Below are 24610 nucleotides of genomic sequence, written 5' to 3'. Positions count from 1 at the left end.
TCCACAGCCTCTGTTTAGGCAGTGCCGTGCCTTATCTCCTTTATTCAGGGCCTTCATTATTGCTCAGCTAATTAAAAACAGTGGAATAGTATCATTTAAATGACCTCGTGAACGGAGATAAACATGTGGTGCCGCGTGTGTTTACCCTGTCAGTCAACCACGTCTGCAAAACACACACCGAGACGCCTGTCCATATGGGTCCCTCATTAATATTTATCACAGCAACAGAGGTTCAACAGTGGAAAGGAGGCGGTAGGGAGAGGTCAGGCGTGATGGGGAAAAGAAGGAGCTTGAACTTGAAAAGTACTGGAGAAGGAACACTGAACAGGTAGAGAAGGTCAGATTTTTTTTTTTTTGGGGAATACAAATTAAAGGATGCGTGGAAGGTAAAATCCAGGAGAGAAATAGGGGTTTGAGGACCTAAAGACCTCTATGCTGTTAAAGTGAATGTGAAATAAGGCAACCAGATCCTCGTTAGCGCGGCAGGGCGTACAGGCTACAGTTCTCTCAGCAGGGTCGGTCAATTAGGGCCACAGATGTCTATTCTACTTAACTGAAAAGCCCACTTTTAGTGTACGTTCCCACAAATAGTACGTACATCCATTGCGCAACATCACTTTTCACAATTAGCTATAGCATCACAAATAATACCGCATGTTGGCTGCAAACTTTCACATTTTGCGGCCTCACCATGGCGGTTTGTATTATTATATTACAATTAATAATTCATACCGCTATTATTCACAAATATGCATATGTAAACAAATTTAATGTATTTTTTGCCTAAATTAAGCATTTTCAAGCATAAAAATGGCTAAATGAAGTCAAATACAAATACTGCATAAGGAATTCAGAAGGCGCATTCAAAGACGTTGTGATAATATGTAGTGTTTTACGCTGGTCACTAGGTGTCAGTAATGTTACTGTAATGTTTGGTGAGACACAAAAGCACAGCCACATTTACGGCAACACCCACGAATATGAGGCTTACTTATGTCTTAAATGGCTTATTTTCTGTTATGTCTTCAAAAAGTCTTAGATTTGTCTGATATTCAAGTCAATAAGCTAATCTGTCACCATCATGAAAGCTTCATCAACTGTACAAACAACGTTTTCAGTCACATTTTAACACAAGGTTTCCGCCACATGTAATTGATCGTGGCGCACGGCCACTACAAAATAAACGCCACACCACCTTAAAAATGAGGGTTGAAGAAATATAGTTGAAGTAATATAGTGTCTGAATGGCTATATATGCTATATCGATACATATATAGCTTATTATTTACGCACAGATTGACCACAGTGAGTTTGAAAATATTTTAAAATATGATAAAAGTGTTTCGCTGCGCTTTATTTTGATAAACACAAACCGGAATCGCCTGCCTGCCCTGTTGGCCGCTTGTGAGACCAAATAAAAGTATGTGACCGGTCTTGTGTTGACGTTGGCTTTGTAGTCCGTAAAATGTGTAGTCAAATTGACGACAGCTTGCCACAGCTCATCTATGTCAGCGTGTGTGAGATCGCTCACGTTTCAATCTTATTCGACTATGTTTACACGTGTTGGCTGGCTCGTTTTTGTCCCACGGGGAGGCTACAAGTGGCTATCACGTTCATGCTAACTTAGTTAATTATTAGTTAGTTAACAATCTTGCTCTCATTATGATACTTATGGGTTGTCCAAGACAGTTTCAGAGGAAGACATTTTGTGTGTAAGTGGCACCAAATGTTCTGCAAACAATCCATGTTGAGGGAACAAAAAGTCAACCTTCAAACCTTATCAGCCACCTGAAACGCCAGCATCGCTACAACCCCCGGGATCCAAGGCTTGCTCCTATCGCCGTGGCTTTTGAAAAGTGCAAAAAGTTTGCCAGAGACAACCCAAGGACTAAAGCAATCTCTGATCCCATCATTGAAATGATGGCGCTGGATGACCAGCCCTTCACCATCGTTGAGGGTACCAGGTTTTGTCGGCTAGTGAACCCATTTGAGCCACGGTTTGTACTTCTGAGCAACCGCTATCATTTTATCTTTTGTTAACAGTAGTGACGTCATGATACTGTGATACAAACTGTACAAATCTCTAGCTACAGTTTGTCAAATGCAACTTTGTTTGAGTCGTTCTTACCTCCAAGTGCACACAAACGACAGTTAAATCTAAATTTAAAAAATAGTACCTATAAAAAGTTTTAGGTTATCGTATCGGTGCATTGCTAGTATGTTTCCCCATTTATTTCCACAAATTCCACATTAGACAACTTCAAGGACTTCAGAGGTTCCACTCACCGTCGTTGAGGTCCTGCAACAGGTTCTCCTGGCCCGAGAAGTCCAATTTGACATGAATGCCAACTGTCACCGTGACTGCCTGGCCCGACTTTAGAGGCATGTGAGACATGGCCTCCTCCAGATCCCAGCTTAGAAAGTCTCCAAACACTTTCTCTGCACACACACAAAAGAAAAGCTCATTTAAAAACATATCTGCATACCAAAAATGTCACGCTTAAAATGACAGTAAATGACAATTGTGGCGTCGTCCTGTGGGTTGTGCTTCAAATGCTTTGGAAGAATGGCAGCCATGTTTTTCAACCACTCTTACTCAAATTTTACACACATGTGCTTGCCAGTCCCCTAAAAGGTATGCACCCAATTTCACAGTGCTTTGGCTAAGCAACCAAAAATTACATTGAGATTTATGAGAAATTTCAAGTCGGTCTGACTTACGGGAGCCAAACTTTGGGATTTAATAACGGGTGGACCAGTGGCGGTGCATGTTTATGACAGATCTTCACCTTTTTGTGTGCAGCGGTTCAGGAGTAAAAGTTAGCTTAAACAAACAAATACAGTCGTGAAAAAATAAGGACGACCCTTGGGTAATTTGCGTTTTTTTTTTTTTTTTTTTTTTACAAACTAGCTGATTGGCTTGGTGCAGCTCGATGCGGGGCTCTAACTGATGCCACAGACGAATGACTCAGCTGCATCCACTTCATCCCACAGCACATCCGATGAATGATGCATCACCTGAATAAAGCACTCCATATAGGTGAGACAGTCCTGTTCCTCAGGATAGGTGCAACAGGCAAGCATATTTTATAAAAAAAAAGAAAAAGGTCTCAGACAGACAGTCTGCCAGTGTACACATCACTGAGCCAAAGCCTTTTTAATGGCATTGCATTTTTAGTGAATAACAGCCCACTTTACATATTCATAAACCCAGTGAATTAAAGAGAGAAATTGGGTGAGCTCTGAGAGACATACGACTGCAAAGTCATTCACTTGAGGCACAGATGACGTTATTGTAACTGTACTAAAGCACTCACAAAAACTGGCAGCAACAATGACTATACTGATACTATACTGGCTGCTTTTTTCTACTTCCTCGGCTTGGAGACTAGTATTTGGACTTACTTCAGAGGGAACATGAGACAATTTCTGTTGCAAAGACTATCATCAACACGGCAGATGGGATTCTTACACTGTGAAATGTTACTTTTTTACCAGTTAAAACGTATGACAGACGTTTTCAGCCATTTTAAATAAGTCTCAGAGGTCCCACAATGGCGTATCTGAAGTGTGATCCAGCATCAAATCTAGCCGTAATGCTGGAATTTACACAGTTGAAAAGTGCATTTAGGAAGCCTGACTGGGAACACACCATTTGTGTGTGTCTGTACCTTTAATGCTAAGGAGCTGTGCTTGTCCACGCCTGTCTCCGACAACGCGTGTGACTTAGGGTTGCGGAATATAAACGATATACAGGAATCCCTCGTTTATCGCGTTGAACTGGTTCCTGACCTGACTGTGATAAGTCATTTTCCGCCAAGTAGGGTTCAATATGAATAAACAGAATATTTTCAAAGTTAGAGCATAGAAAACATGTTTATGACTTTCTAAATAACATTTTTACCGTTAGTAGAGCCCTCTAGACATGAAATAACCCCCCTATAGTCACCTTTACGCTCACAGCAGCAAAATGGGTAGCTTTTGAAACTAACATTAAGGAGCGGGACAGGACGGTACCAACACTAGCATAGCTAACATTACACTCACATTTTAACAGCAAGATCATGCTAGGTTAGCCTACTAGCTGAAGAAAAGCAAAATGATCAAACTAACAGCTCCCACGTCTGTAGCTCCCAGAAGCATAGTTTGCAGTAGGGATGAGCTGGATACTAGTTTTAGACGTGTTTCCGCTACGGATAATGCATTTTGCCGAGTATGAGCATGAAACGAGTACAGCTTGTCATTATCTGTAATCGTGATGAAGGAAAAACCTCATTGGGTAAATACTTACTTATTCATTCTTCACGCTCTGTGATTGGCCGTCCCTCCCTAGACAGACTCCCTACAGCCAGAGACAGCAGTACACGGTGCATTTGACAAGACAGAGTTGAAAACGGCTCGTGTCGAGTTGGTCACTGCCTCCACTCCGGACGGGATTTTTTTTTTTAGGTTTTCCTCAGCTCAGGTCGTATCTAAAGTTACTTGGTAAACTTGTTTCGTTACGTACGCGGTGCATTTGACAAGGCAGAGCTGTAAACGTCTTGTGTTGTGTCGGTCATTGCCCATGGGGTTTCTTCGCCTGCTTGCTTCTAATTTGGCTGGTGATGTAAAGCCAGTTGGAACTGACGTGGTAACGAACGCGGTGCTTTTGAGAAAACTACAGTGAACAAGCCTGACGGATTATCTCCCTGTTTGCCATCACTGGATGTTTGCATGAATCACCAACTTCACACAGTTCATTAAAAAATAGTCTTACTGATCACTTTTAGCACACATATAGCAATAAACGATAAATATAGCAACTTCTGATCAATCCATGTCAATTTCAGACTTCAAATAATGTACAATTTAAGCGCCACCCATTTCTGGTTAAACCACACCCACTTCCGGTTTATTTAGATGGGTGAACAGATATAGATAGTGGTGTACTCACTCATCCCTAGTTTGCAGACCTCTAGGCTTTATTTCAAGATGTGTAGCGAAGCGTGCTTTTCCTTTTTTTTTTTTTGTTTCACGAAAAACCTGTAACTTCAAAACCAAGCGTTTGAGTCCCTCTTTTCTCACAAATGGAGTGAGGGAGATGAGAGATGTTTTCACGTTTGGTGGTTTAAGGACATACTGAATAACAATAACAACAATCAAAAGTCTAATTTGCATGATGGGGAACCATCAAAAGCTATGTGACGATGGAAGAGGGTCGGAAAACAATTCATAGGTCAGAAATGCTACATAAACGGAAAGGTGGTATCCATTTTGTCAACTCAAAGTTGTCAAACTTCTCTTCTCCTCAGAGACAGGGGGGCACGCTTCATGGCAGGATGGGTGAGATCTTTTGTTCCACGTGTCTTCCAGTCGCGCACCACGCATCTTTTATTCATTCGGCACTCGCAGAGAGTTCCACAGCCTCGTATGAAACCCGTCCAGAGTCGTCCTGAATGCCAGGCTAGACCCGAGAAAGCAGGCGGATGAGCACATGGTAAGTGTGAAGGCCAGTGGATGAGGCAGCCTATGTTGTCATGGAGCTGCCTTGTGACACTGTGGCCGATAACGCTGACCTTTCATTTGTCATGCTTGACACATCTGCCTCTTCCATATGATTAGGGGAAAAAAGCAAATTGTAGCATTTTGCCCCCCAGCAGGCTTTTGAAAAGGAGGTAACCAACTATGAAAATAACCTTCCACAAAACGACAGTACACCAAAGCACTAAGTGGACTGCAGTTAACCTGCCCTATAAAATAATCATTAATAGCAGGCGAGGACCAGGAACCAAGACAATGCTGATACTTGCAGGCTGTTGCTAAACGTGGAATTGAATTTTTCACACTGACTGAGAACTAAAGCCAAAACAAACAGGCGGGCCTGACAAATAATGAGTGACTGCAAAGATCTGAGGATGCAGGCAGGTGTTGAACAAAGACACAAAGGACGAAAGGCCATTGGAATATGAAAGAGGTACAACTAAAAAAAAAAAAAAAAAGTGGATTTTTGCACGGGCACGCACAGGGACTACAGAGCACAGAGCTGATTCTCATGAGAACTGTGTCGGATTTCTTTAAAAGGAAAGTGCATTGTGATTCGTCGTCAATATATATATTACTTTTTTTTCCATATTAAAAAAATATTCAGAAAAATAATGATTTGACCATGCCTGTTTCTAAATTAAATACAATCAAACAATTATTTTAACTACTATTTTAAATTGACTATTTTTATGGAAAAAATGAAAATAGTTGAAATTAAATTAAATTAAATTAATATGAAAAATATACACATCACTTTTATGGTAGAGTAATATTTCTTGTGCAGCTGCAGTAGTACTGATGCTCATATCAATATTCATGTAATAAAAATATTGTGGTATATCAGTGGTACTGATAAAGGCCCTCCCACACCCCCATAACAACACGTGTTAAAAAAAAGCCCTTAAAATGCCTGTTTTAAATGAATAAAACATACGATTTAATCAAATTAGGAATTCAAAGAAAAGTAAAATAATATTGTAAACTATAAAATTATGTTTGATACTACTTTTTTCCCTGAAGACCATTTTAAAATAAATTAATACAAATTAATTTGTTTTTTTAAATGTTGGTGATCTAATATTTTGTTATCATTGTGTTGTATGTTTAAAGTATGCTGCTAACCTTTGGTGCCAACGATCTTGGAGGTGAGTTCCAGGCTCTCGATGTCCACAGAGCCGATATTCTCCAAGGTGATGGTCATTTGCTGGCTCTCGCCGTTGAATAGCTGGACAGACACGGTGCTGGACAGCTCCTCTTTGGACATTGGCTGAGGTGTGTGTGCCGTCCTGGGTGGAGATGAAGAGAAGCTTCACATTCATCTGCATATGATTGTACCTGTATGTAATGAACTATAAATACACAAGAAACACCAACTAGTGTACTGTATGTTGTCATTTGATTCTGACACATAAGGCTAATAGTCTCTGCTGCAGAGAAAACAACAAAAAAGAAGATATGAGCGCTTTGAATACCGAGGAGCCTCCTCTGATGTCAAAACTGAAGGTCTATCAGAGGACCCTGGAGACCAGCTATTACATTTGTATTCACTTTGCTGCGCCTCTCCGCCACAGTACTCTCGGAAACCCGAAAGAAAGAACAAAAAGATTCTCCACATCAAAAAGTGCTGTACTTGAAGGCGTGAGGATTTTGCTGCATTTATGCTTTCAGAGGCATGTTTCCTTGCCGTAATTCAATTAATTCAACCTCTCTCATGTTGCTCGCAGGGAAGAGAAGCCTGTGTGATGTGCATGTAAACAAAATCAAATGGCTCCAACATCGTGTTCTAGCTGGAATCTCTGCTAATTCTCTGGTATTTACTTAACACTGTTCACAAATGACGAATACTTGGCAAGGATTTCATTTGTGACAGCAAAAACAACTGAACTTTGTCCAAATAAAACTGCAGATATATTATTTTCATGTTTCACTTTGTTACGGTCCACTTGCTTTGGAGCCACATAAGCATTCATTTATTCTCAGCACAATTGGGAAAAAGTACTCAAGCTGGTCCCTAAAGGGCCCTAGAGCACAAACTGCCACCAAAGGCAAATTGTTAAGAAAAGAAATGTAGGGGAAAAGACACACTTTTATACGGATTTGCACCAAAATGTCAAGTTTTCATATTTTTATCCGTGTGTGTGTGTGTACGAAAACAACAGCACACAGTGATTATATGAATAACTCCTCTAACCGTGGCAGTGATGTGCTGAGCTGCAGGCGAGGAAGCGAGGGAATGACCTCCACCAGGCATCCGTCCGTTTTCACGCCCGGTAGACCCTCCAGCAGGCAATCGCTGCTTACGCCAAACACTGAGGTGTGATAGCCTTAGATCAAAGTAGTGTACAGAGATTAGTCACATGGGGAGTGGATGGTTTCATGGTTGTTTCCGATCAAAAGGACTCACCTTTGACGGTGATGTTGCCGGCGGTTCGTGGGACACCCACCAGAGTGACAGGGTAGAGGCCAGATTCTGCGGGCAGGGACAGCGCAGCGGGGAGGGACTCAAACTCGACTCCAGATGTCATTAAACCCTGAGTACAAAAAGAGAATGAAGGGAGGATCAACACACTATCTCACAAAATGAGCTGCAGCACTGAGATGCTGTGTTTTTATCGCATGCTCTTCTCCAGCAGTTATCTGCAGCTGTGTGTCGCACGAACAGCACTTTAAGTCTCCACTCCATGTCCTTTCTCTTCCGCTCAAGCTAAACAAAGTCGCCCAGAAACATGGCATGCACCTCGCGGCGGCGTAGCAAGCAAATAGCGCGGACAAGAACGTGAGGTGCCTTCACAGACATTGGGTCATTACGTAATTATTCAATTTTTTTCACTTTTGTGTCCCGAACCACCAATTGAGAACCACTGTACTACAGTATATCTTCTTAAGTAACAGTACTATAGAAATATAAATTGGCTTTTTCTGAGAGTATAGGTGGTGTGTTTGGGCTCATTCTGTGGGAAACCTGCCATGTGACCTAGTTTCCCGAGCTCTGCTTCAAAATGTCTCAATAAATGTTGGAATTTTCCACAATGAACCACAGCTCCCCAGTGCCGGCAGCCCTCATGCAGCCCCATACAATGACACCATCATTGTCCAGTACGGTGGCTGTTTTTTTTAGGTTTTTAATGGCTGTGTGTTGAGTCAACATCAGCGCCTGGTGACATATTAAAACACTTAGCAGACAGACAAAATTGCTTACAACACCAAAGGGAGGGAAAAGTGACTTTCCTTACACACAGGCAGCTTCCCGCCTCTGTTACAGCTCTGATACTAAGGTGGATAATTGCCGACTTGACTTTGTCGCCCCATGCCGAGTTGGTTTATACAAAAAAAGTCAGCAAACAACAAACTGGGGACAATGCAGGCATATCTGTGAAGTTATACAATGTGATGCTGATCCCAATTAGAATTGTTTGGACTCTGCGGCGCTGCGCGGTCTACCGAGTGCCATTCAAGTTTACAAGTGTGTCAGTTGCTGTGAACTCATTACCATAACTGCAGGAAATCCAAAAGCAAGTTCCTTTTGCCAACGTGCCCCGGCTTTCCACGCGCTCTGTCGAGACCATCTTAAATTGTGTGCACGCTTTCTGACACCTCCCCGCTTGGGAGCGTGGGTAAATTAAACATTTATGAGCGTACCACACACAAACACATGAGCAGATTCGAAGAAAAGTCAACTTGCATTTTTGCATTGCACTCGGTATCAATCCATTGACTGTGTTTGCACACAGCATGCTAACTGCACATGTCCTTGTATGTGCACTCAATTTCAGGCGTTCATGGTCACGCCTTGTGCAAGAAATATGGGGGGAATAAATAGCAGAACATGCAGCATCCACGTGATATGCAGTTTGCAGCCTATGGTATCCACATCAGTCAGACAAGCTTGGCATGTACTCCGTCAATGTGCAATCAAGTCCCACTTTTGACATACTGTATTTACATTCCCAGTGCACGCCGCTTGAGCCAGACCGAGGTGACACAACGACTGCATCAATCCTTAACGGCAGACACTACCTCACGAAGGCCACTCAGGAGGCTGAATCTTTGATTTAGAACGTCCTTGAGTATATCACGCGCAAGGTGCAAGCAGCGGTAAGTAACCTATTGGAAATACTTCATTAGCGTTGCTTTTTGAAAAGGTTAATTGCGAACGATCAGAGCGTGGCGAATTGTATTGTTTGAGTCGGTGTTGATCGACTTCTTTTCGCGTCGGCCACAGCGCGCAAGGAAGTTAACCTTTTGTTGTGCGCGTAACATAACGATAATGCGGCTGATGCTGATACTATTGATCTTTAACCAGGCATGGTGACTGGTGACACAGCTGCTATGTGCCCATTTCTTGGTTGCACTTGGCAAGGTGCCCGACAGCAACGACACCTGAAGTTACCCCGCTGTCGTACACCTTATGTCTCCATCTGTCACCTGATCAGGTCACCTCAAGCTGGTAAGGGGGAGCTAATGGGATGCTTGTCACTGTTTGACCCCATATGTTTGAGTCCTGTTGATGGCAAAGTGCAAACAAGTTGAAGATGGATTGAGAGATTTTCCTCCCCGGAGTGTCTACATTTCCAGACTACACAGCAGCACATTTTTATAACACATTGCTAAATGTAAGCAATGACTTTTTCGTACGCTGAATACAATTTGTGCATGGTTGTGATTTCCAGCTACTAAAGCTGTTTTTCCAATGTGGGTGTGCCAAACCATAAAAAGAATGCTACATGTGGAGGTAGGCCCCGATGGCCTCTTACTGTCAATCAGTGAAAAATGCACTCTCGCCTTGAGCCAATACAGTATTAAATTGTCCACAAAAGCTTTTACGGAACCTTAACTGGACTCCAGGACTTTAAAAAAGTAGGTTGCACATTGAGTGTTTGTGAAGATTCATGTTTTTCTACACAGCTATCTGAACTTTGAAAACTCGTGCGTAAAAACTTAAGTTTTAATAGTTTAATAACGATTTGGGAAGCATGAGAAAGTGGAAAGGAGAACTTCGCTCTCTTGGATCGCATGGTCATTTATTAACAAGTATGAGTACATGTATTGCACAAGGCAGCAGCAAGAGAACCAATGTTGTAACAGTGGTAAGAAGCAAACTTCATTGTAAACTGCACGGCAAGTGTAACAGGTATGAGTTTGAACCAGAGTTCCAACGCATTTCACATTTTAAAATTCCATACTTTTTCCAGACTCAGTCAATAGATGTATCACTGGATTAATCGATTAATCAATGATTAATCAAATCAACTATTTTGGTATTGGATAAATTGTTTTTTGATTTAAAATGTATGCAGCCTCTGATTTCAGTCTCTCAGATGTGAATATTTAATTTTTTAAACAGTACTGGACATTTTTGATATGTTGCAGACCAATGCACTAAGTGTTTTTATTTGGTCCATATTGATTTTGTCCGTCTTGGGCAGGGGTGGGCAAACATTTTGACTCTCGGGCCGCATTGAGTTAACAAAATTGGCCAGGGGGCCAGACTATATATTTGATACAAGCACACTACCGTATTTTAAGCATACAATTCTAACAGTCCACCTGGAATTATTTGTGTTCGTTTATCTGTAAAAGTGTCATACAATCTGCTGTATGTGCGTTTTTCAGGAGCACGCTAAACATCAGACCACATCAAATGACCAACTTTTTGACTGAATAAGACACCTGGAATGTGCATGAATAAAGGATGTGTGATATACAATATGAACTATGAACGATAAAACATAGACTATTAAAGAGTATGCAAACATCCCTTCTTTTTTTTTTTTTTTTTTTTTTCCTTCCCAGACGTGTAGGTTAAGTTGCGTATGACATATTTGTTGACTTGTGTTTGGCACCATGGGTGAGCTAGTTGTCTGGATCGCTGCATGTAAAAAGATACTTAAACCATCAAAGGTTGTCTCAGACTGACTGACTCTTGACTACTAAATTAAATACTTTGGAAGCAACTGGCGGGCCATATTCAAACGCTTGGCGGGCTGGATGTGGGCCCCGGGCCGCAGTTTGCCCATCCCTGGTCTAGGGCCTAACCGATTACTCGATTAATCAAAACAAGCTTCAAATGAATGGAGTGAGAAAATAATGGTTAGTCGCAGCCCGAGTATCATGGAAATGAACTATGAAATGGATGGTTTGTTTTCATTAATCTGAATGTGTGTCATTATGTCAGCATATCATTTCCAGAAGATTATACAGTAGCTAGGTAATGCAGCTCATACAAAGGGTTGGAGCAGAGGGCGAGCCATTCAATTTGTCAATCTTCCCAAATGTTTTCCGGGATGCATCGCTACTGCGTGCTTTCACACAAACATCTTAGCTGCCATTGCAAGCGCCTCGGAAAAACAGATCCATCCATTTGTTTTTATGTTTGTTTGTTATTCACAGTCGTATCTTTTAGGAAGCAGAATAGTGGTAGTAATGTTTTTCCATACTTGACTTTCCATTTTCAATACTTCTTCAGACTTGGAAATTTATAAAAATCTAATTCCATATTTGCATGAGAACCCTGAGTTTCACACCAGCACTTTTCACATTTTAAAGCGCATGCAGAGGTAGATTAAAAAAAAAAGGCTGGATGCTTAGCACTTATGATACTTTACATACAGCTACTGCCATCTTGTCAAAATGTCAAAAATGACATCTGGAGGTTGCCTACAGCCACAGGAGCTCTGTAGGTTTCAACTAGTCAAATTTAAGACTTTTTAAGACTTATTATGACCATAACAAATACAATTTTTGACCCATTTCAAATTCATATTGGCAAGTAAGCACAAAAAGGAAAATCGCAGGCCCGGAATTACTTGCAAAGTATATGAATTTATTGGACGCTCTTTCACACTGGAATACAAAATGCTTAACCTAATTAAAAAGTGATTAAAGTGATTTTACCCTTCTTTCCTATAAAGCACATTGTGTACGAATTGCGCTTGCTAATACACTTGCCTTGCCTAAAAACACCAGTTTTCAGTATGTTAGCCATGTCATGTCAGTCCTCAAAAATCCAAACATTTAAAAGTGATACTGAAGTTTATGCATTTGTTTCACAAAAAAGTAAAGCTAATCAACATTTTTACGACATTTCAAAATCATATTTAAGACATTTAATGTGATTTTAAGAACATTTTAAGGCCTTCAATTCAAAATTATTGACTTTTTGACTTTTTAAGACTCTGCGGATACCTTGAGCCACAGCTGTCCATGCCAATGTTTTGCACCAGTTAGACAGCCCAGTAGTTACGTGCTTGTGTGGACCGCGCACCCGGCGACTGTACGAGACTTGGCGGCTACTTGAATAGAGGCGGTAATTGGAGCAAGTACGGCACAGGTGTCAAACTCAAGGCCGGGGGGCCAGATTCAGCCCACAATATTGTTTTATGTGGCCCGAAAAGCCTAGAACTAATAAATAAAATAACTTTTTTGGGGGGGTTTTAAAAAAACAAACATTTTGTTTATATTTGAATTATTAATTATTTATTTTATTTATTTCTTATTTTTCAAAATTTTAAAATATATTTGCAATATTTTACAACAAGTAAAAAAAAATGAAATTAAAATGAAATAGAGAATCTTTCTTGCTGAATGTATTTGTTGTGTCAGTTTTGACAGTAAATCTGTACTGCACACAGTTGGAGTTTCTTTTTTTTTTGTTGTCAAACCTCATTTAAAATGAATTATACAATTGTTGTATACACCAATTTCAGCTGGCCACGTTGACTTCTGATTTCAATCTAAATTTGTTGGTAAAACAATACAAACAAAATGAAAATGCTAATAATCCAATTGTAATAATCCACTTATGTGGCCCACGGCTAAAAGGAGTTTGACGCCCCCAATTTATGGTATGTTAAAAAAACAGAACGGCACTGACCACATTCTCCACTCGAAGTTCATACGGCATGGGGTTGTAGACCATGAGCTGCACCTCACAAACATCTCCTTGAACCCACTGGAAGTCTAAAACAAAAAAGATATCACAGTCATTTCATTTCATTTGTGAAGGATGCCAAGTCATCGGGTCCAACGCTAATTCAAATTCAATTCAGAGATAATGACGTTCTGGAACAATGTCAGTGATATCGCTTAATGGCTGAGACAAAACAAACAGTAATAAGATTGAGCCTAATATTCCTTTCATTTCATTGAACATATCACAGTGGAGTTATCCATCATTTCTCATTGAAACCATTTTATAGATAGCACAGACCGACACATTTTGCTGTCAATTGCTTCAAACAGATACGTCGCAGAATCTCTCGCAGACCCCGGAGCGGTTTAAGGGAGGCAAAAGGTTTAAGGGGAGGCAAACTCTAGCAATGCACCTTGGGAAATTAAGATATATAAAATACGATGTGAATGTCTGGCGGAGCCTCCTAGAGCCCGGGGTCTCGCTCTCAGGTATGCTTTCAAAGCCAACCAATTAAGTGGGGGAAAGGAATATGTGGTTGCCAAAATGTTTCATCTCAATCGTCCAAAAATGTCATACGCTTCTCAAGCTCCACTGTTTTATCTTTCTAATATACCCTGAATGAATTTGAAAGTAATCTGACAAACCCCCTTAATGGTGCGTTCCTGGGTGATGCTTTTCAGGCATTTTCCTGTCACAAGCAATGTGATGCTATGACTCATTAAGGAGTGAATCACTTCAGGACAGAGTCTTTATCGTACACAACATGTTTTGTCATGCGCTGTACTGAGTGAGCCGGGTTATTGGATTTTCAAGGTTTACAGTTATCGCTCGCCATTTTGCGCTTCAAATTTCACAGTTTCACTCTATCACCGTTTTTCAAAAACAGATTAATTAATAAATCATGCTGTTTCGTGGTTGAATATGACCTATGATTAGTATACATTTTCAAGCATAAAACTGGCTAAATGAACTTAAAATACAAATTAAAGGCATTCAGAAGAAGCATTCAAAGATGTGGCCATGATGCGTCGTGTTCTACACGAGTCACGAGGTGTCAGTAATGTTACTGTAATGTTCGATGAGACACACAAGCGCCAGACTTGATCAGCCTTTTATTGCAGGTTTGAATTATGTCGCATAATTAGGGGTGTCCTGATCCGATATTGATATTGGATATCGGTCCAATATCAGCAAACAAAACAGTATCGGATTATATCGGCCTGCAGCTAAAATCTCTGATGTAGGCACTTTGATACAAGCAGTCCATTGCAGAATCTGCACAGCGTGTGCTAAGTGTTGAGCAAGAAGTAGGAGTGATGTAAGCAGTGTGGTTGTGTTTTACGTTAAAGTCCGAAAAAGACGTTGCAGCAGAGTACAAAACTTGACACGCACAAGTTTAGTGGTGCGTCCACTAAACTTGTTAGCGTAAAAACGTAAGCGTCCATTGAGTTTGTTTGACATCACAAAGAAGTCAGTCTGCGGCCAGTCTACGGCGTGAAAATCAGCACGTCACACGTACGACCTCCGTGCGTTTCTTGCGTTTTTTTTGCACGTAGACTGGCCGTGGGAGCCCGTACGACCGGTTGTGACCAACAGGAATTACACAGCCATGGACACAGGGAGAGGGATTATACACCATACACAAGTGGCCCTGCTTTTTTCAAATCATCACATCATGTTTACATGTCGCACAACAGGGATTCTGCGACAAAGTGCACAACACGACGGATCACATAGCAAGCCTATCACAAACATCATAGTTAATGGGAAGCAGGCTTTGTTTTATGGATGATTCATAGCATGTAACTTGAAGGTTAAGAAAACAAACAACATGTATACTAGGTGACTCCTCCTTGCCACAGCCTCGCTCTGAATACTAAAAGACTTGAGCTCCCAACGAGTAAATAAAGTGAGTGGACTCAAACATTAGCGCAGAGGCTTACAAGGTTTGTGCCACTATGGGAGCATAATGAAGTACTCCAGAGTATTCCCTAGGCCCTTGTCTGTTCTAAAAAGCATTTATGTTAGAGCTCCCAAAGCTACAAAACTGACTATTGAGCTTATGAATGATCTCAGCTTGAGTTTGCAAGCATCTGTGGAGCTCAGAAGAGAACACTTTATGGGGGGAACATGCCCACATTTGGTTTGATGAATGCACAATCACAGCCATCCTAACATCCCTGGACTTGATTTATACTTTTTCTCCCCCGACACTTTAAAAGAGTGAGGAGAGAATCAAAACCTCATCAACTGGCAGAGGCACTGAGAGGGAGAAGGGTTTGGCTTCACAACAACACATTGGAATAACTGAGTCTCCGGTGTGTTTGGAAAGTCTGTCCAGTTGTCTATTTGGGCTCCTGAGTGACACTCTCACACAAAATTATCAACGGAAACTTTGCTTGAAGCCTCTTGGAATGGGAATTTTTCAATATTGTGACAATAAACTGGATTAAACACCAAGGGGTTGTGTTTTTAGATGCAATGCTGCACAAGGTGAGATGGAAAAGTATCATATCATACGCGATGGCAGAGTACAAGAATTATCTCTCTGGCAAATAGAATTCCCTAATTGAGGCGTATCTAATGACACGCAACTGATTATTGTCCCAGAGGATCAAAATTTGACAAACATGCAATGAACACGACTGTCACAAATGGCTGAAACGCAAAAGAACCCTGTAATCTCAAGAGTTACAGACACAACGACCCTTTCTTCTACACGGATGTGGTTAACTTGTGCTGGGAATGACAAAGTGCCATTAGACTGGTAAAATTTGTACTGCGTTCTGTTGATTTAGTAGCTTTAAATGCAAAAAGGGGTTACACGAAAAAAAAAAAAACATATTTATTAACTCACTCTACACCAAAGATGTAGTTATATCACGTAGATCGCACATGACAGGAAGGAGGAAATGAGAGCGTGTGGAGGAGTGTAGCGTGCAGAAGGTTACGCATTGTAGGAAAATTTAACGCATGCACACGCACACGCGTGCACACACATGCACACACATAGTTGAGTTCCAAATGTGAAAATTGTAAATAGTTCATGGTGTTATATTTGTAAATAAATTGTTATTTTGATGTAAAACAACCATTTGTGTTGTTTATGTTGTGGTATAGTTGTTTAGATATTTGAGCTGTCACAAAAGCAAAAAATATTTGTGTCAAAAATGTATCTTTTCCCAAATAGCTGGTTTTCTCCCTTTTTGTAGTCAGGAACTGATATTTTCCTGAAACTTACCTATGTTCTACTGCTGAGAAACAAACTTTTTTTTCTGATGAAATCCTTCTTTTGGTAGGCTGCATGTTTATAAAGCCATAGAACACAATGTTCTGTGTGCCTTGACAGATCCGTCAAAATCTTCTAATCTTCTAATCAAAATCTTCTGGCGGCTACTGAAGGGGATGTCATTTGGAAAATGCCTGGGATTGAATGAGTTCATTACTTTTTGAAATAATTTGTCCACTGGTTTGAAAAAAATGTAAAAAATGTGCCAATTAAAATGAGAGTTCAATTACAGGACATTTGATTAAAGATGAATGTCATTGATTTTATTATGACTCTTGTTATTTCTGTGCAAAGAAATCTCAGTCGGTCAGTCAACATTTTAAGCACATTAGCCCCACAGCTTATTTTCAGATGAAGGGGAAAGGACACAGTGACTGCAGGTACTGTATGTTTGCAGAGGAAGATAACAGCAGTTGGCTAATATCATCTAAGCGTAATTAAGGTGGGATTATAAAAGTCGCCAAATGCTCATCTTGTTTGATAAGGCAAGGAGAGAGATAAGCCTCAAGTGGAGCCGCCGGAGCAGAGTTCCGTCATGACGGCAGAATATTTAATGAATTCACTGAAGCACTTTGTTGCATTGACATATAAAGCTTTTTGTGCAGTCAAGTACACCTCCGTGAATGTTCAACCACCTGCTCATCATATCAAGGAGATACGATGATGACATCCTGCCGCATGAATCATCCTGTATAATGTAATGATCCAAACAAGGGATAGACTTTACCGATCTTCTTGCAGCGCTCCTCTCCTCTGTTGTGCATGACGATGGGCGAGTAGATGAAGGGGCTGGCGGTGGACACGTTGGGACCAAGCAGGCCTTTCACTTTGTGGGGACGCAAGCTGACGGGGAGGTTCAGAAGCTTCACTGACCTATTTGGGGTAGTGTTGGAAACAAAGAAAGAAAATATTTTGGTAAAAATTGCATATAGTATCACTATTTGTTTCTCTATTTTTCATATTTTCTATTTTTCGGGGACTATTTATACAAGTGGGCAGTACCAGCCAAACGTTTAGGCAGACTTTCTCATGCTATTGAATGAAAAGGTGTCTCCAAACTTTTGACTCAAACTGATTTCCTTTATAATGTACTTATGGTTATACTTCATCAAATAAAAACAAATAAAATCACTAAAAAAGGAAAAAAAAGTCTGATTCCATCATTCTCTCACAACATTCTATGGAAAATAAAGTATTTTATTTTAGGCAGGCTATTTACAATAAAAATAAGTAAAAAAAATACTAATAAACAAATAAAGCAATAAACTCAATATAAAAGGAAAAATAAATAAATATATAGATAAAGAGCCTAATGCCATAATTCTGTCACAAATATTTCCTGAAACAAAGTATGTAGGCCTAATCAAATGAAAGCAAATAAAAATTAAAATAGTTAAAATTTAAATTGAAAGTTTTTATTTAATTTATTATTATCAATCTATCTTCTATGCCGGGGGGGACTGAAACCCCAATCTTCTCGATCTCCTGACTAGGTGGCCAACATGCTAACCATGCGGCCTATTTTATTATAATAAATTATACATTACATTATTCTGTTCATTATTTTTAGGAAATGAAGACATGCCCGGAATTTGGAAATTTAGCAGGAATACCTTTGCAATATTTTACAAATGGACATGGAATTGTGTCAAAAGTCCTAATTACATGTAAATTCAATTGTGATGGTATGATTTTCAACCCTCACTGAACTATTGTCATCAAAGAATGAAAAGTAAGTAGAACTGAAAGTGCACAATGCCCAGTTTTCATAGAGCGGTTTAACAACATTTGTATGATTACAGTGCTTGTGTAGGATTTAGGCTTAGATGTTTCAGCTCTTGTATTACTGGAAAGTACTGGATCGTATCAGCTTGTGCAGGGGTACTTAATAAAGTGTCCGATAGGCGTATTTCAATCGGTATAAGTCATGCACTGAGAATGCTGACTTACCGTACAATAGGGAGCTTTGTAAAGGGCACAGCGGGCAGCTTCAGGCCATCCGGTAAGGTGATGACCTCCATTCCACCCGGGCACTTGGAGGTGTAGTTTTCCAGACTCTGGGTCACTTCTTTCTTCTCTATAAAATGTAGAAACATAATAAATCATCACTTTTTTTTTTTCTCTTTACAGTAGAGCTTTCATATCGGCGAGCTATAAATAAGCCAAACATTAATGGCCTGTGAGGTGAGCCTCCCTCAGCAATACGAGGCGAGAGTCTTCAAATAAAAAATGTTAAGCCTTATTGTACCATGAATAGCTTTAAAAAGGGGAACATTACTGCTCACCCGGCCGTAAAAATTGCTTTGGCTCGAGAGCGCAGAAGGACACTTCGCTAGGAATTCAAACAATGCTATGACGCGACTTAAATTAGGCGATGAAACCCTCGTCGTGATTGTAAAACACACATATCTATCATGACATAATCATTTCAGTTCACTGGCATGCCAGATTGGCAAATGTTTGGCCCTTACTTCAGGCTTACCGACCAGAAAGGTTATATGATATCATTTGGTCCCTCCTAGCATTGGCTGTCTTATTATACATTCCTTAAGGCTGGCGTTCACTCCAGGAGTCTTCAGATGGCCCATAATGACCTTAGTGACCCCACAGAATGAGCTAGAAACGTCATCTCCATAGCATACGTGCAGTAACACTTGAGGGAGTCTACCTCCTACTCCAACAGCATACAGAGGACTGCTAATTGGTTAGAAATAGGAATAAGTGGGGAGGGTCTCTCAGAGACCACCAGAGATCCACGCCCCACACAAACCACTAACATGCAAATATTGACTGCGTGAGGACTTTCACGCCAAAGTCAATGCCATCTAATCTAGCCGCTGCGTGGCACACATGAATGTCTGCAATCAGTCCGCCTTAAGCGGTCTATTAAAATGCATCTGAAGCGATCCGACCACAAGTGGACAAGCAGACGCACCTGGAATTAGAATGCATCTCCGTGTTCATCTCGAGTGACCACTACCGACTAGATCTCCAACTCCCGCTCTGTATGCAAAGCAAGTGCTTTTCATATGGAAATGAAACAAAAAGGAGGAATCCAATTATTAGCAAGACTTTGTAACCATATTATTTACTATTTCCGTGGGTTTTTAGATGTAGAAGAAAACCACGAGAATACAGCGGTTCAACCAACATTTTATGCAAAAATATACTGTTGGCTCGAGTGTGAGGCAACCACTTAAGGGTACCATTGATGACAAAGAGGAAAAGTGCGACTATAACCACAGAACAGGAAATTGAAGTTACTGATGCTTGTACATTCATAGCAATAAAGTTACCGCATTTTCCAGACTATAAGTCGATCCGGAGTATTAGTCGCACCAGCCAAAAAATGCACAACAAAGAAGAAAAAAACACATGCAAGTTGCACTGGACTACTTGTGGCATTTTTGGGGGGATAATCAGAGACCAAGAACAGATATTTCATGTTGAAAGGCAAGTTATAGTAATTACAATAAAATTGCGAACAACAAGCTAAATAGGCGTCTGTTAACGTAACGTGAATAGGTGGTATGTTAGTGGTAACATATTAACAATTATTCCGTATCTACTACCAGAACTACCAAATCCACTGAATTCTTCATCCACGGTGTAACTCCTGAACAACTCCGCCAGCACCGGAAGTAGAGGGCGTGCCACTTCTTGTCCTTCGTGGCTGTCGCCAGACTCAGACTGTTTACGTTAGAAATTTTCAGTGGTACGGAGTGACAGGAGCAGCAGATACTGGCACACAAGCCAAGAGCGCCCTCTCACGGCTGTCGGTGTGGAAAAAAAAACCAAACATACTGTATAAAAGTCGCTCCGGAGTATAAGTTGCAGGACCAGCCAAACCATGAAAAAAGTGCAACTTATAGTCCATAAAATGATCTATTACATGTTAATGAAAATAATTGGATATTTTTTTATACGTTACCCAGCATTTCAGCAATACCTATAAAATGCCACTAAGTGACAGTATCGTTCTGCATGCACCTTCCTGTTTGGTCCCTCTGTCTGTGAGGGTGAGTCAATTTACTTTTAGCTTTATTATACAGTCATTTACATCACTATTATAGTTGAAATGTTACCCAAAAAAACTTTAAGATTTTATCATGGCAATAGAAACTTGAAAGTCCAATTGCGTCACAAAAAAAAAAACAACAACTGAACTTTGGTGTTTTCCGGACTACATAAAACTTATATGAAACTGCGGTTTGTGCTTATTTTGCAGTCCACCTTGGAACTATGCTCTTCAAAAAGATTAATCACTGTCACCGCATCCAAGGTGCGAGTTCAGGAGGGAAAAAAAACACATTAGAAAGCTTAATTTGCATGCCCGAGTCATTGCACAGCCCACAATGATTCATCATTTTCAAATGCATTGTTGTGAACTGTGAGTTTGCATTACTGTCGAGACAACGCAATACAACAAAACTCTTCAAAGCTCCTGAATAGGCTGCTCATGAAAGTCTCTATCTGTATGTTCTTTCAACGATTGTTTATTATACAAACGTGTGACTGAGTTGTTGGATGTTATTTGCAACTACAGCTCATGTGCAGTAGAGCCCCACCCACTAACAGTTCGTCATTTGTGCCCCGCATATTCGCAGATGTCATTTCTCTGCTTTATATTGTAAATAATTACATACTTTGTAATTGTAACTTCAATAGAAAGTGCCTTGATGGCACTATCTGCAGGAGGAAAAGAGTGCTTCAGCTATGAAACCAGCAGAGGGCGCTGTCTCGCCAGTCGATACACAACATTTTCCGGCAGGAAGATGATTTGATAAGACGTGATAGTATAAGACCGTATAAGACTGTCTCACCATACTGTATGCTTGTAATTGTTTCTTCATGTGTAAAGCTGAATTTAAAACACGTCTAATGACTGCAAGGAGCATATTAGAGAGTTGAGAGCACTTTTTCCACCAAGGGCCGCATACCGAAAATTCAAAAGGATGCAGGGATAGTTTACATTTTGTAAACCAGACCTTGTAGATGCGCTAAGATACAAATACGATACAGTATATATCATGATATATATCGTAAGAAAATATTTCAACTTGACGCTCGTGAAAGTTTTTTCCTGTAATATGACTTAATTCCCATACTATCAATTAACAAATAACTAATACTTATCAATAACTTGTTAAATTATTCAACTTTATGCTTCTAAAATCATTTTTCCCCCTCATATTATTACGACTTTGTTCCCGTAAGACTAATTAAATTAAACAAATTTTCTCTTAATATTTAGACTTTATTTCTTTGATATTTGAACTTTATTTCTCTAATACTTTGACATTATTCTCACAAAATTACTGCTTTTTCCTTTTGTTGTGATTTTTTTTTCAGTTTTCTTGTTTAATTGCTTTTTAGGATGTGCTAAGGGCCAATAACAAAAAAAAAAACAGCAGCAGGCTGCGAATGGCCCCCTGGCCGCAATTTGGACACCACTGCTATTGAGTATGAAAAATAGGCATTTTTAAGGCTTTTTATGGGTGTGTCCATTAGTTGCGTTTTTTTTTGCCATTTGCCGGCGGTCTTGGAACGTGCGTTTCTCCTTCAAGAGCAACATCTTAGGCACTATCCTTAAACGTACGATGAAACCTAAAGATATGTAGCTACCTGCAATCCTTCAATAGCTCGGTGCAATCATTGCATATCAAAAGTAGGGTCGCGGCTTCTACACACTTCAAATCATTACCTGCCATTCTCCATGCGATACCTGCTGTGCACATATCCAACACATAATATCAAGCAACCTACTATCACCTGCCTGACGTGTTCAATAACACACTGGAGGCGAATACAGAGGGGGCATCCAAACTGCAAAAGTCTGACAAACTACAAGATGAACGCATGAAAAGCTGTAAATTAAAAGTTGATCCTCAGGAGATGCTCCGGCAGCTCTAAGCGTAGTCAGTGCAACAAAGTTGTTGTCTACTGGAAGTCAGCCTCTATAGTGCAGTAGCAGGAGGCCCCTTTGTGAGTATAAAATATGAAAATGCACTCAAGGAGGTGGTAGGACACGTTAACAATGTGTTCCGTCTACTGCTATGTACTGTATGATCAGGATAAAATGGTCAAATGCAGTTGTTATAAAAGTGCGAGGCGAGCTTCAACTAGAGGGCAAGGAAGCATGCAGCAGCTTCAGAAAAAATAAGACAAAAACTAGGCAAAAGTTGATAGATTTTAGTTCCTGCAGTGAGAAGAAACTAGTGCACAACAACAATATGACATTAAGACTACATATTAGTTACAGTTTAAAGGTCAATTTACTATTGGAGGGCTAAAAAACATTTTCTGTGCATGTTCCGCATCTAGAAGATTTGGCTGGCTGTTTCAAGACGTGAAGTAACTCTGATGAAACTCACCTTTTAGGAATTTAGTTACAGCCAGAACAGGACATAATGGGAGGCGCAGCAGCTTGCAAAATGTTTAAACCTGCTATGCTCACTTCATCTATGTAGTCAAGTCAGATTTTTTGTTTGAGGAGAAAACTGTAGAAATTCTGTTGGCCAACTGTTGTCAAGTGATACATGATGCTTGCATGGTCCCTTAAAGGCACGGGTGTCCAAAGGGCGGTCCAGGGCCCATTCTCGATTTGTTATCGGCCCTCTGCATATTCTAAACATAAAATGAATTCATTATTAATGAGATATACTATTAAACATCGACGTGATGCGGATGTTTTGTTCAGATAGCTCAGCATATATTGACCAACGCTGGATTGGTTTTAGCATCCTTAAAGCACAAAATGGATCAAAGTCGGTATTTCAGTTGCTAAATACTCAGTTAATGGATTGTAAGTATGTATCAAGCTATTCTGTTGCCCTTTGATATAGGTGTGGATGTACAGTACAGTGCCTGCTGTGGTGGGTCTGTCTTGCAGCAGCAGCGTAAAAAAAAGCTCAAATGTAACGTTTCATTTGCCAAGCTTGTTTCATCTTGTTCATACCTCAACTCAACCCCCCCCTCCCCCACGTGTCCATTCACATGCTCTGTAGCCAACCACGGATTACACTGGCCTCTATTGTGCGGCCAGCAGATTGTCTGGCTCACGCTGCTTCAGTAAAAGCTCTAAACTGGCTGCGCAGGATTTCTGCTAAGAGCACAATGTTGCACTCGGTCCAAGAAGGAGACGGGCTTTGTTGCGCACCGCACACTAATGAGCACAATGCCGCTATCACCAAAGGCCAGGGTGGCTGTTGCTAAATGTTTTTCTTTAAGAAGCACCTCACAGGGTTTAAATGTGGCATCTTTGAAAACTTCTCTCTCTCTCGCTGTGTTTGTGTGTGTTCCACCGACCTTGATCAGACAGGAAGTCCAGCATGGTCTGCAGCAGAAAGGACAGGTGGCGTACAGAGAGGCCGGGGTTGCCCATGCGGCGGGAGGCATACACCAGCTCGTGCAGGAGACGCATTTGAACGGCAGCCCAGCCCCGGTGCGTGCCTGCAGGAGAGAGGACAATGAGGAAAAGTCACAACACTAAAAAGGATCACTGGTGAAACATGCACAAGCGATTCTGCTATTGAACAAACACTGTTAAATAAAGTGTTTTAAGTAGAGGTTGAATTAAGAGCCATTTATTGACGGCCAAAAGTATTTGTCCATTTCTGCTGCAAGCTTATTGAATACATTTCAAATTGGAGCAGTTTTTTTTGTTTGTTTAAATACACACACAAGAAACTTCATTTGGTACGCCTGCATAGCTTTATGACATTGAACTCTAGACAACCACAATGCATCCCCACTAGGCATCATTCGTTTGGATACTGTATATTAACACATCTATTTAATTGACCCGGTCTCCTATAGTTGACGGGTGCGTGGTCATACATGTGGTGCTGGGCTTACGGCGTTTCATGTGACATGTGTGGCTTTGG

At 40.6% G+C, this 24610-nt stretch overlaps 1 protein-coding gene across 7 annotated transcripts in view; it reads right to left on the bottom strand.

Moving 5' to 3' along the window:
* The window catches only part of trappc9 (trafficking protein particle complex subunit 9), a 131322-nt gene that overhangs the window by 95669 nt on the left and 11043 nt on the right, over nucleotides 1-24610 (bottom strand). For all 7 annotated transcript variants that reach the window (XR_008567105.1, XM_054762972.1, XM_054762971.1 and 4 more), the window contains 8 exons: nucleotides 24033-24176; nucleotides 18675-18801; nucleotides 17452-17597; nucleotides 13397-13482; nucleotides 7928-8054; nucleotides 7715-7847; nucleotides 6646-6809; nucleotides 2287-2439 (listed from right to left, as the gene is read on the bottom strand). Coding sequence is in view for 6 of the 7 variants with exons in the window: in XM_054762972.1 (XP_054618947.1) it covers nucleotides 2287-2439; nucleotides 6646-6809; nucleotides 7715-7847; nucleotides 7928-8054; nucleotides 13397-13482; nucleotides 17452-17597; nucleotides 18675-18801; nucleotides 24033-24176 (1080 nt within the window). In the remaining variant the exon portion in view is untranslated. The remainder of the gene's footprint in view (nucleotides 1-2286; nucleotides 2440-6645; nucleotides 6810-7714; nucleotides 7848-7927; nucleotides 8055-13396; nucleotides 13483-17451; nucleotides 17598-18674; nucleotides 18802-24032; nucleotides 24177-24610) is intronic.

Source organism: Dunckerocampus dactyliophorus, chromosome 20 (assembly GCF_027744805.1).
Source record: "Dunckerocampus dactyliophorus isolate RoL2022-P2 chromosome 20, RoL_Ddac_1.1, whole genome shotgun sequence".
Classification (NCBI taxonomy): domain Eukaryota; kingdom Metazoa; phylum Chordata; class Actinopteri; order Syngnathiformes; family Syngnathidae; genus Dunckerocampus; species Dunckerocampus dactyliophorus.
This window is presented reverse-complemented; position numbering and strand designations above follow the sequence as displayed.